The sequence below is a fragment of the Panthera onca genome, chromosome X (assembly GCF_046562875.1).
Source record: "Panthera onca isolate mPanOnc1 chromosome X, mPanOnc1 haplotype 2, whole genome shotgun sequence".
Taxonomy (NCBI): domain Eukaryota; kingdom Metazoa; phylum Chordata; class Mammalia; order Carnivora; family Felidae; genus Panthera; species Panthera onca.
Genome location: NC_138357.1, coordinates 66,445,055 through 66,458,578, shown reverse-complemented (window position 1 = coordinate 66,458,578; position 13,524 = coordinate 66,445,055). Strand labels below are relative to the sequence as shown.

Sequence of the window (13,524 nt, the reverse complement as noted above, 5' to 3'; positions counted from 1 at the left end):
TCATGACCATCAATCTCATCATTCTCTTAAAAAGACAAATGTGAAGTTAAGTCTTCATTAACCAACTAAGCAAAAAAAAAAAACCTCAAATTCTTTTCCTTTTTTTAACTTTGTTATTTTCAATTTCAAACTTATAGAAAAGCTACAAGAGCAATACAAAAAATTCCTGTTTACCAATTTCTCTCACATTCCCTGGTTGTCAATATTTTACATTTGTTTTATCATTCTCTTTCTCTCTTCACACACACACACACACACACACACACACACACACACTCTTTTTCTGAGTCATTTGAGAGTGCATTGCAGAAATGATGTTTTAAATTCTTTCTAATCTATTTTCTGATTATGTGTTCTTCATATTCACACATTGATCCTAGTTATAAGGATTAGATTGGAAACCCTTTCTTGAAATTTTTGGAATCTTTTCTGATTATTGCCTTGAGTGCAAGAAAGTCAACCTTCCTTCCTTTTGAATTCACTTAAGCATAAGTAGTGTTGCTACAGGCTATAGAAAATCTAATTGAAGGAGAGTAGCCATTTAATTCAGTGTGGCTTTTTAACACCTGCACTTTTGCTGTGGAAAATTGAAGTTTTTGCTCTTTTGTTTGCCACACTCACTGGGGTATAAAGGGCACAATTTTATGGATCTTTGTTGAGAGGTCATGTGAAGGTAGCTAAAAGGGAGTATCTCCATGACTTATTTTAATTTAGTACTATCCTTCCAGAGTGTGAAAATTGGAGATTTTATTATAGGTTATCTCTGGTACCTGAAATAACGGAATTACTCTGGAACAAGACCTAAAGTAACTAGCAGTATAAACTTTTTTTTAGTGTCTAAGTTCAATATGAAGTCTTGATAGTAATTATGAGAGAATGAAATAAACTCCTGGCTGGATTAAAATAATGTTTTATTTTTCAAAGCCAAAGCTATTTCCTTTGGTCAAATGAGTTTCCTTTTTGAAATCTTTAAGATAACAGTAGTAGTTGGTAAATTTTACTGAGTTCTAAATAATGCTCTCATAATCTGAATGAATGAGTATAGTTTTCAAAATTGATTTTCTTAAGACCAGAGGTTGACTAGTTTTGGAATTGGAAGTATCTAGTCAGTTGTGATCAATGTCCTTTACTATATCCAGACTGGCTGTAGTGCCATCACCTGGGAATGTGGTGGAAGTGCAGAATCTCAGGCCCCATCCTAAATGTCCTGAATCAGAACATGTATTTTAAGAAAATCCCCCAGGTTATTGTGTGTGCATTAAAATTTAACAGCCATTATTATACTGATTTGGGAAGTATGGATCATTATTTATTAGGAAAATGGTTAGGCTTTTTTTAAAGTTTCTGCAAAAGATGTCCTCTTTGGCATATGGAAACCAACTCTTCTATGCAGGGATTCCTCTGTGGGTTAGCCAAATAGACCTGAACCAGTTTTTTTGCCCAAGGGGAATAAATAACAAGTTAGATAGGTGTACCTGGAAATTTCCACATCACCTCTTTTCCTCTTTATCGCTGCAGGAGAGTATAACATCTTGAGCTTCTTTGCATGTGCATGGGTGTGCTGGAGAGAATAACTTTTCCCTTCTTAGAGTTGATTAATACTTCAGTGGATAAACTTTAAACAGAATAGCAGATTTTCTGAGACTGCAGGGGAATTTCTGGATGATAGGAGCTTCCCATTGTTCCACAGCGCATAAACATTCTTTGGAGAGATTTTCCAAATATTCCTTTGCACAAAATGAAGGTTACTGCTGACTTTCTCCTTGTCTTTTCTTCCATTGTCCACAAAGACATTTTAATTTAAAAATACCATAAGGGGGCTTAGGTGGCTCAGTCAGTTAAGGGACTGACTTCGACTCAGGTCATGATCTCACAGTTCATGGGTTCGAGCTACAAGTCAGGCTCTGTGTTGACAGCTCAGAGCCTGGAGCCTGCTACGAATTCTGTGTCTCCCTCTTCACTCTGCCCTCCTCTACTCGTGCTCTGTGTCTTTTTCTCTCTTTCAAAAATAAATAAATATTTAACAAAATTAAAAATGAAAAAAATAAAAAATACTATATATTAGTGTTTAAAATTCAAACAATACAGAAGTGTCTGTAGAGAAAATGTGTTTGTTTGTCATTCTTTTCCTGCCTTAACCCCATTCCCCAGAAGTAGCCACCATTAATGTTTTGGAACGTAGCCTCCCAGATTTTCTTATGCCTAGTCTCATATACACATATACACAAAAACTTTTTAAATGACATCATACCGCAATGCTGTTTTGTAAATTGCTTTTTTGTTCCACTTACTGTATCATGAATTGCTTTAATGTAGTATACAAATCATTAACATGGTGATAAAAATTCCTTATAAAAATAAGAGCTGCCCATTAACAACTACTCTTTATCTGGGGTTTTCAGTAGAGAAAACAGCTAGAAGAACTTGGTATAACCAAAGTTTTGTTTATTCAGTTAGTTCCGATCCAAAGAACTGGGATGGGCAGTATTTGAAGTCACTTCCTAGAAAGTGTAAAGTCCATGCTGGTTTTAAACGAATGGATTGACAGTACCTGGAGGTGTGGATTGTGATGAATGACAAGGATGCAACTAAAGAATATCTTAAATGAAAAGAATCTTTCCCTGTCTACCAGATACAAATGAGCCATTGGTAATAATAGCTCAGACCTCATCAGAAATGCCGCTTTTGACCTCAACTAATGAATTTTATACTAAAACGATGACACCAATTCACGATGGGGAAGTAAAGCCTTCGTCTAAGTGTTATATACAGGTCACTGGTATGACTTGTGCTTCCTGTGTAGCAAACATTGAACGGAATTTAAGACGAGAAGAAGGTGAGACACTTTTGAAGCCTGTTATTTTGTGTGCTGAATTGAAGACTGTCCTTTTTTGATGTTTCAGGTGTTTAGTAACAATTTTTGTGATTCCTGCCAAGGCCTTATGAAGTCCTCCATATCAGTGATGTGCAGGACAACCTTGACTCTCTGACAGCCAGTTTTTGTGTTCTGTTCCCTTAGATACGGTTCCTATCTTGTTTACCTCATGATCACATTTTAACATCAATGAAATGTGTAGGAAAATAGGACAAGGAAATATATGTTTAAGTTTACTATTCTCTGTGGACCTTGGTTGCAATGGATTTTAAGAAAAACATACAAATTTTCTGATAAAGCTATGCTTAAAAATAACTACAGTCCATAAGTTTCAATATTACTATACTTGAACCAACCAGATCAAAACCAAGTTTGTTTAGAATTATATTATTATCTTCCAACAGTATGATCACTGATCTTTGCAGTAAAAATGTTAAAAAGTTATTGTGATAAATTTTAATGCTAGGTTACAAAATCTTAGAAAATTTACAGTGTACTTTTTTTTATTCAGTCATACCCAAATGTTTTACCTTATAAGTTTGAAGTCATATTCATATAAAACTTCATACTGTGGCATAAGATTTGTTAGCCATAGATATATGCGGTTATGCTTAATGAAACTGAAATCATAGGTTTGGTACTTCAGCAGCCCTAGTCCCAGGTTTCTTAATACATGCTGTTAGTCACAAGGGCCAAATAAATAAGATTAGTATCAGCTTATTCCCTCTATTGTGGGGAAATAATTCACAGTATATAATAATAACACAGACCTGTAGCCCATAGAATCACCTTTTATATAAAGGCCAGAATTTTATAACAAAATGTATGTTATACAGAGGCAATTCCATTATTAACCTTATCTGCATTGTGTCATATTTGCATGTCATTTCAGTCTCCATTCTATCTAATTAGAATGCAGTTGAGGCTAAAGCTTATATTACACTTCCAATTGATTAAAACAGGGAAGGAGGGAGGTTGCAAACATATGAAAGCAAAAGAAGTTTGTAAGGTTCCTGTTTAATTTCAGAACCAACTATGTTTGAGCAATTCAGAAATAGCCTTTTTCATGAGACAAGCAATGCCTATACCAATTATGAATCTTTTTTTTAAAATTCATTGTGTTGATTCTTCTAGTTACTCCCCACTCTCCCCTTTATCACTTCTTTACCCAATTAGGAATACCATTAGCCTAGCTGGGATCACTATATTCACTTTTTTAAAAACTAAGTAACACTGGTCATCTCTAAGTTTAGTTTGCATTATATTTCTGAAAATGAATAGAGTTCTAATTATAATTTAAAGTAAGAGTTTAAAAATTATCCATAATTTATGTAAGTATGAAACCTATTTTTGAAAAGTCAGATTTTCCCTTCTATTTCTATTTAGCTATAGATTATATCCACTGAAACAAAAAGATTTTTCCTACTTTCTTTATACCCTACTCCTTTTACTGACAGTTTCCTATGAGCTGATCCTCTGAATTATTTGGTATTCACAAAGCCCAGAGTGTAAGTACTTTATATAGAAAACTTAGATTATATAGGTTCTCTGTTTTCTTATTTAAAACTATGATTAAATTAATATTTTCTTTTTATCAAACTCCACAGTTGACCTATGGTCTGTTGATCCCCATTTCCTGTCAGGTAGCCACCAAGTGCCACAGATTCATAGAAAGAGCTGTCATTTTTGCTATGCAGAATTAATTTTCTTTCTAGAAATGACATCAATAGCTGGCCTAGAGAAGTAGGATGGTTGTTAATAAAAGGCTTGCATGAGAAAACAGGATGACTGCCATAAAATGAACTCCTTTGTTCTGTTAACAAGTTGTATGGCACTTTTTCCCTAGGAATAAGAGCACTTTATATTAGTGTGTGCCAGACAGTAAAATTGGATAATCTTAAGAAATGACTTTTATTTGATATTGTTATAATATGCATGTTGGTACATTCTTAGATTCCTTACTATAATTGCAGTGATTTCCTTAAGTGCATGAGTTCCTTTCTCTAGGTCTTATTAGTTTCTACAAATGCCCTATAATTACATGTTAAGGTCTCAACCTGTTGCAATTGATGGGTCTGATTTGGATCCCATTTCAAAAAAACAACTGTGTTAAACAAATAAACAGTTATAAGACAATTCTGGAAATGTGAATTCTGCATGGATATTTGGTGATATTGAGGACTTACTTCAGGTGTGATAATGGTATTATGGATTTTTTTTTTTTTTGACAGAAGAGTCTTTTAGAGATACATATTTAAATATTTACATGTGAAATGATATGTTATGTGGGTTTTGCTTCAAAATCATCAGAGTAGAGTGCAGTAAGTAAGAGGATAGGAATATAGATGAAACAGGATCAGCCCCAGTATTATTGATAATTGTTGAAACTGGGTGGTGGTTATATAAAGTTTATTATGTTGTTCTCTTTTGTATATGTATAATTCAAATTGTCCATAATAAAAAGTTTCAGAAAATAAGGCCCTCTTTCAACTAGTTTATTTGGTTTAGGTTCAAGACTGTATAACAAGTAATAATTTTTTGTAGATTCACTTTAATCCTTTCACAAATGAAGAAATTATTATAACATTCCTCTTTTTATAAGGATATTATCTCAGTTATTTTTCTTATCAATGCTTCCAGGAATATATTCTGTACTTGTGGCTCTGATGGCTGGCAAAGCAGAAGTAAGATATAATCCTGCTGTTATACAACCCCCAGTGATAGCTGAGTTCATCCGAGAGCTTGGATTTGGAGCCACTATGATAGAAAATGCTGATGAAGGAGATGGTGTTTTGGAACTTGTTGTAAGTAATCATTTTTGTGTAATTAATAAAATTTCCAGGAAAAACTCGGGGGGAAGATTCAGAAAATAGTTCCAAAGTTATTTAAGGGTTGGGAAAATAAAGCATAAAAGGAAAATTAAGGAAACTGGAAAATAGAAGGATAAGATACGACTTAATGGTGGCCTTTAAGCCTGGAATATAAGAGATAATCATATGTTTATTAAGAACCAAAAAAGAAGAATTAGGTTTGAATAAATAAATAAAAACCAACTTTTAAAATATAGTGTGATCCTATCAGCATAGAAAAGAATAAGATTCAGATGCATTGAAGACTGAAATTTTGTAAATGAAGTCAAAAAACCAGGTAGAAAGCATATTGGTTTACAATGGTCATTTTCTCCAATCCAGCAAATTGAGTTTTATTTGTATACCTTAAACAATTAAAACAAAAAATTTAACCCTGTACCAAAATTAGTATCAGCTCAATAAAAAATTTGAATATAAAAAATAAAACCATGAAATTACAAGAAGAAGTATTTAGTGCCCTTTTCCCAGTATTTTAGTATAAAAACTTCAGACATCAAGAAAATCAAAAGAATTGTACAATGGACACCCTTGTACACACCACCTAGATTCTCTATTAACATTTTAGTGTATTTGTTTTACTATACATAAGTCTGTTGTGTGAATAATTTTAGATTCATAAAGTTGCAAAACTAGTAGGGAATATCTGTGAAGCTTTAAAAACAATTTTTTTTAATGTTTATTTTTGAGAGAGAGAGAGAGAGAGAGACAGAGCACAAGTTGGGGAGGGGCAGAGAGAGAGGGAGACACAGAATCTGAAGCAGGCTCCAGGCTCCGAGCTGTCAGCACAGAGCCTGACACAGGGCTCGAGCCCACAAACTGTGAGATCATGACCTGAGACGAAGTCACACGCTTAACCCACTGAGCTACCCAGGCACCCCTATCTATGAAGCTTTTCCCAGCTTTTCTCAGTAATAACATCTGATCTATAACTTAAAAAATAATATCAGAGTGGAAATGGCCTTTCTAAATATCATACAAACCCAAAAAGAAATGATAGATAAATTCATGTACATAAAAATTTCTTTTTGGATGGAAAAACGCCATAAACGAAGTCAAAAAACAGGTAAAAAAGTTTATTTCTTATCATAGATGAAGATTAATTTTCTTAATATACAAAGAACTGTTGTAAATCAATAAGAACCAGCAACTCAAAAGAGAGATAGTAAAGGGTATGAACTGACAGTTCACAGACAATCCAAAAAACATTACCACTTTAAACACATGAAAATATCTTCACCCTCACTTGTTATAAGAATAAAGCAAATTAAACCTGCATTGAAATGCCCTTTTTCATCTATTAGATTGGTAAAGATAAAAAACAATTTTGTTAACATTGTGTTATCTCTCATATATTGCTGGTGGAGGGTCAACTGATACAAGCTCTCAACAGGGGAATTTGGCAATATTTATCAAAAGGAAAATTGTACATATCCTTTGCCTTTTATACTCATAGGAAGTTATCCTACAGACATAGTTCCATATGTATGAAATGACGTGTGTGCAAGGATGTTCATTATAGTATTTTTTTTAGAGAGAGAGAGTACAAGAGGGGGAGATGGGGAGGGGGCAAAGGGAGACAGAGGAAGAGAGAATGTCAAGCAGCCTCCACGCTCAGTGAGGAGCCCAATGGGACGCTTGATCCTGTGACCCTGGGATCATGACCTGAGATGAAATCAAGAGTCGGGTGCTCAACCAACTGAGCCACCCAAGCACCCCCTGTTTTTTTAATATGGCAAAAGATAGGAAAAACCTAAATGTCAATCACTGGGGACTAGATACATAAATTATGATATGTCCATGCAGTGAGATACGAAGCAGCTATTAAAAAGAATGGGTGGGTTTTTATTTTTTATTTATTAAAAAAATTTTTTTTAAATATGAAATTTATTGTCAAATTGGTTTCCATACAACACCCAGTGCTCATCCCAACAGGTGCCCTCCTCAGTACCCATCACCCACCCACCTCTCCCTCCCACCCCCCATCAGCCCTCAGTTTGTTCTCAGTTTTTAAGAGTCTCTTATATTTTGGCTTCCTCCCTCTCTAACCTTTTTTTTTTCCTTCCCCGCCCCCATGGTCTTCTGTTAAGTTTCTCAGAATCCACATAAGAGTGAAACCATATGGTATCTGTCTTTCTCTGTATGACTTACTTCACTTAGCATAACACTCTAGTTCCATCCACGTTGCCACAAAAAGCCATATTTCATTCTTTCTCATTGCCATGTAGTATTCCATTATGTATATAAACCACAATTTCTTTATCCACTCATCAGTTCATGGACATTTAGACTCTTTCCATGATTTGGCTATTGTTGAAAGTGCTGCTATAAACATTGGGATACAAGTGCCCCTATGCATCAGCACTCCTGTATCCCTTGGATAAATTCCTAGCAGTGCTATTGCTGGGTCACACGGTAGATCTATTTTTAATTTTTTGAGGAACCTCCACACTGTTTTCCAGAGTGGCTGCACCAATTTGCATTCCCACCAACAGTGCAAGAGGGTTCCCGTTTCTCCACATCCTCTCCAGCATCTATAGTCTCCTGATTTGTTCATTTTAGCCACTCTGACTGGCATGAGACGGTATCTGAGTGTGGTTTTGATTTGTATTTCCCTGATGAGGAGCGACGTTGAGCATCTTTTCATGTGCCTGTTGGCCATCTGGATGTCTTCTTTAGAGAAGTGTCTATTCATGTCTTCTGCCCATTTCTTCACCGGATTATTTGTTTTTTGGGTGTGCAGTTTAGCGAGCTCTTTATAGATTTTGGATACTAGCCCTTTGTCCGATATGTCATTTGCAAATACCTTTTCCCATTCCATTGGTTGCCTTTTAGTTTTGTTGATTGTTTCCTTTGCTGTGCAGAAGCTCTTTATCTTCATGAGGTCCCAAGAGTTCATTTTTGCTTTTAATTCCCTTGCCTTTGGGGATGTGTCAAGTAAGAAATTGCTGCGGCTGAGGTCAGAGAGGTCTTTTCCTGCTTTCTCCTCTAGGGTTTTGATGGTTTCCTGTCTCACATTCAGGTCCTTCATCCATTTTGAGTTTGTTTTTGTGAATGGTGTAAGAAAGTGGTCTAGTTTCAACCTTCTGCATGTTGCTGTCCCGTTCTCCCAGCACCATTTGTTAAAGAGACTGTCTTTTATCCATTGGATATTCTTTCCTGCTGTGTCAAAGATTAGTTGGCCATACTTTTGTGGGTCTAGTTCTGGGGTTTCTATTCTATTCCATTGGTCTATGTGTCTGTTTTTGTGCCAGTACCATGCTGTCTTGATGATTACAGCTTTGTAGTAGAGGCTAAATCTGGGATTGTGATGCCTCCCGCCTTGGTCTTCTTCAAAATTACTTTGGCTATGTGGCATCTTTTGTGTTTCCATACAAATTTTAGGATTGCTTGTTCTAGCTTCGAGAAGAATGCTGGTGCAATTTTGATTGGGATTGCATTGAATGTGTAGATAGCTTTGGGTAGTATTAACATTTTAAATTTAAAAATTTTAAATATTTAAAATTTTTAAAAGATTTTATTTTTTTTAACATTTATTTATTTTTGAGACAGAGAGAGACAGAGCATGAATGGGGGAGGGTCAGAGAGAGGGAGACACAGAATCTGAAACAGGCTCCAGGCTCTGAGCTGTCAGCACAGAGCCTGACGCAGGACTCGAACTCACGGACCGTGAGATCATGACGTGAGCCGAAGTCAGCTGCTTAACTGACTGAGCCACCCAGGCGCCCCTAAAAGATTTTATTTTTAATTAATCTCTACACCCAACATGGGGTTTGAACCCACAATCCCGAGATCAAGAGCTGCATACTTTACCAACTGATCCAGGCAGGCACCCCCATGGGCTTTTATTTTTTAAAGACTTCTGACAATTAATAGCTTTATTGAAATATTATTCACATACCATAAAACTCATGTTTTAAGTGTACGATTCAGTGTTTTTTTAACAAAAAATTTTATGTTTATTCATTTTGGAGAGAGAGACAGAGTATGAGCCGGGGAGGGGCAGAGAGAGAGGGAGATGCAGAATCCGAAGCAGGCTCCAGGCTCTGAGCTGTCAGCATGGAGCCCGATGTGGGGCTCGAACTCACGAACTATGAGATCATGACCTGAGCTGAAGTCAGATGCTTAACTGACTGAGCCCCCCAGGTTCCCCTAATTCAGTAGTTTTTGTATATCCACAGAGTTGCAATTATCACTGTATCTAATTTTAAAACATTTTTGTCAACCCAAAAAAGAAACCTCATGTCTCTTAGCAGTCACTCTTCATTCTTGATATTAAGCACTTGAGTCTTCTTTCTTTTTCTCCTTGTTCAGTCTAGCCAAATTTTGTCAATTTTGTCAGCCTCTTCAGACAAACAATTTTTGGTTTTGTTAATTTTCTGTTCTCTCTTTTGTGAATTTCCACTTTCATTTTTAATTTTCTTCCCTTTGCTTGCTTTATGTTTAGTTTGCTCTTCTTGTCTAGTTCCTTAAGGTGGAAGGTTAGGTCATTTATTTGAGATCTTATTTTTTAATATTGGTATTTACAACTACACATTTCCCTCTAAGTAATGCTTTCATTTCAGGTATTATACTATTTAATCCAGACTGTCATTGGGCCTTTTAAATAATCTCTCTCTCTTTATTGATATTATTTTTGGTTAGATATTGTTCTCATATTTTCCTTTAATTCTTTAGGCATGGGTTTTTTTTTTTAGTTCATTGAATATATTTTCAATACCTGATTTAACATCTTTGTCTAGTAAGTCCTATGTCTGGGCTTCCTTAGAGACAATTTCTGTTGATTGCTTTTTTCCCTTTATATGGACCATACTTCCTTGTTTCATCGCATGTCTCACAATTATTTGTTGGAAATATATAGCAACTCTGGAAATAAGGTTATTTTCCACTCCTTAGGGTTTGTTGTTGTTGCTATTTGCCATTGTTATTGTTTAGTGACGTTTATGAAATAATTCTATAAGATTTATATTCTTTGTTATGTGTGGCCACTGAAGTTTCTGCTTGATTAGCTCAGTGGTCAGCTAATGATTGGACAGAGATTTACTTAAATTCTTGGAACCAATAAATCTCCCAGTGTTTGCTGAGGATCTCTGTGCATGCCTTCAACACCAAGCTATGCAGTTGTCAATTTGCCTTAGTCTTTACTTCCTGCTTCTACAGAGTCTACTGGTCAGCCTGAGGTGAGAGGTTAGGACCTTTTAGGTCTGAGTATGCATAGTCTTGGACATGTACAACCCTATGCGTGTGAATGAATGGCCTTCTAGATTTTTAGAATATGTTGGAGTTCTTATGTATATCTTGCTTCCCAGTTTTTCCTTTTTAGGCTTTTTGGTTAGCCTATTGTTTGCCCCAACTGTTATCCCTTGCCTTAGGCAGCCACAAGATTAATAATTACCTTGAATTGTTTTTGACAAATTCTCCCAGGGAATTCGCTGAGCTCCAGTCAGGGCAAACACAGACATCTTTGCAAGTGGGATATTTCAGAGAACCATCAGTCAGATCATATAATAACAGTTCCCTAGTAATGAGGCTTTGAAGGAGCTCCAACCATTTTCTGCTCTCTCTGGTGGCTTCCCTGATAGTGTTTTTCACCATCACTGTGGGCTGCTGGTCTTCATGGCCACCACAGAGCTGGAGGGGAGGAGATGAGAAGAAGGAAAATTATAATATATATAATAGCACATAGCTTGCTGTTTCATTGGGATTCATCTGATTCTCTTGAATAAATCCTTCCTGTATTGCTGAAAGGTTTTATGTAATTTCAGTTTCCGAAAAAGTTGGTTGTTTTTTCCAGTTTTCTTATTGCTTTTATGGAGGGGAGAATTTTCAAAGATCTTTACCATTACTGGTATTCTTTCAGTACATATTCTTGAATAAATGCTTTGTAATTTGTTACACTCTTTAGTTATTTACCTGTTATACTCTTTAGTTATTTACCAGAGTCTTTAAATGGTTGTTTTTTGAAGCTTTTGTCCAATTTTATCATTGCTTTTTGGGAAAAGGATTTGCTGAGCTCCACACACGGTCATTCCAGAAGTTCTGCTACTCCATTTTAGAATTTAATACCCAGCTGAATTGTAACCTCACCTAAGACATAAGGCAAAATGCATTTTTAGACAAAGGTATAACACTTTCGTCATCCATTAACCTTCACTAAAAGTAATACTAAAGGCTAAAAAATCTATAGGGAAGCATGACATTTAATACAAGAATCAATAGATGTCAAATCCTCTATCACTAGTGACAGGAAGAGGGAGACTTAGTGAGATCCTTTTCTGTTTAACCTGTTGCAGCTGGGACCGTATCTTTGTTCAATGTAATTTTATATAAAAATAGCATTCTAATACAATTTTCTAAAGTATATTAATAGTGCAGATAAGATCTTGTGTGTTAATCCCATGTTACAAGTCACGTTTAATAGAGGAAAAAATAGATTTCTGAATAACAAAACCTTTGTCTTTAACAGGTGAGAGGAATGACGTGTGCCTCCTGTGTACATAAAATAGAGTCTATCCTCACAAAACACAGAGGGATCTTCTACTGTTCTGTGGCCTTGGCAACCAACAAAGCACATATTAAGTATGACCCAGAAATTATTGGTCCCAGGGATATTATCCATACAGTTGAAGTAAGTGTTAAGACTTTGCATTTCTGTGTTCTTACCTATTCAGTCAGCCTTCTGTTGAATCACTTCTGGTTTGTATCAGATAGAAACAGTGAACAAGATCTGGCCCCTTTGATTACTCTCAATAACATCTGTCTCAAATTTAATGTGTGTTTACACCCTTTTTTTTTTTCCTTGGTCTTTGTCAGGAAGAGTTAGGCAAAGGCATGTTGGCACTATTAATCAGGAGCAGACTGAAGGTAGAATCACAAATCATTTAAAAATATTTAGAAAATGGAAGTAAAGTACAATTTGTTGTAAGATTAATTAATCACTAAGAAAGCAAAACATCATGCTACATGCTTTATTGTTTGTTAGGTCAAAGCAAATGATGTAATTTTTTTAAAAATTTGAGTATAGTTGTCACGATGATGTTACATTAAGGTATACAACATAGTGATTCAACAACTCCATAGTTATGCTGTGCTCGCCACAAGTGTAGCTACCACCTGTCACCATACAATGTTATTGCAATACCATTGACAGTATTCCCTACAGTGTGCCTTTTATTCCCATGACTTACTCATTCCATAACTGGAAGCCTATATCTCCCACTCCTCTTCACCCATTTTACCCATCTCCCACCTACCTCCCCTCTGGCAACCATCAGATTGCTCTCTGTATTTATAGATCTGATTCTCCTTGCAAATGATGTATTTTTAAGTTAAAGTAAGAAATTTAAAAGACCAAACTCTTGTCTTGGTAGCAAATTTATCCTGTGTTCTTCAATAAATCTTAAGTGGGTAGTAGTACACGTGAGAGTGCCTTAAAAACTTTAATGTGGTATAGCCTTGGTGTTATCATGATCTGAAGATATTAATAGTTCAGATAAGATCCTATACTATAGATAATAATACCATTAACATCTTGTGAAGCTAGCATTATCAAGTATCTACTTTGAGCCAGTTTCCAAGATTGCAAAGCTTCAACTCTTAATTTAATTCTCACAACAGTGCTGTCATCTTCATTTTGGTGGTGGAGAAACTCAGGTTGAGAGAAGTTAAGTTACTTGCCCAAAGTCACATAGGTAGTAAGTGTCATAGCTGGGATTTGAGTCTGTTCTTTCTGACTCCAAGTTTCATGGTTGCTTTTTTCACTGTGCTACATTGCCAACAAAT

General features: G+C 35.6%; 1 protein-coding gene across 3 annotated transcripts in view; it reads left to right on the top strand.

The window, feature by feature from the left end:
• ATP7A (ATPase copper transporting alpha) overlaps positions 1-13,524 on the top strand; it is a 158,358-nt gene that overhangs the window by 95,395 nt on the left and 49,439 nt on the right. For 2 of the 3 annotated variants that reach the window (XM_081792923.1, XM_081792924.1), the window contains exons 5-7: positions 2,633-2,836; positions 5,516-5,679; positions 12,209-12,370. In XM_081792923.1, the coding sequence (XP_081649049.1) occupies positions 2,633-2,836; positions 5,516-5,679; positions 12,209-12,370 (530 nt within the window). The remainder of the gene's footprint in view (positions 1-2,632; positions 2,837-5,515; positions 5,680-12,208; positions 12,371-13,524) is intronic. The other variant, XM_081792925.1, reaches the window with a different exon arrangement.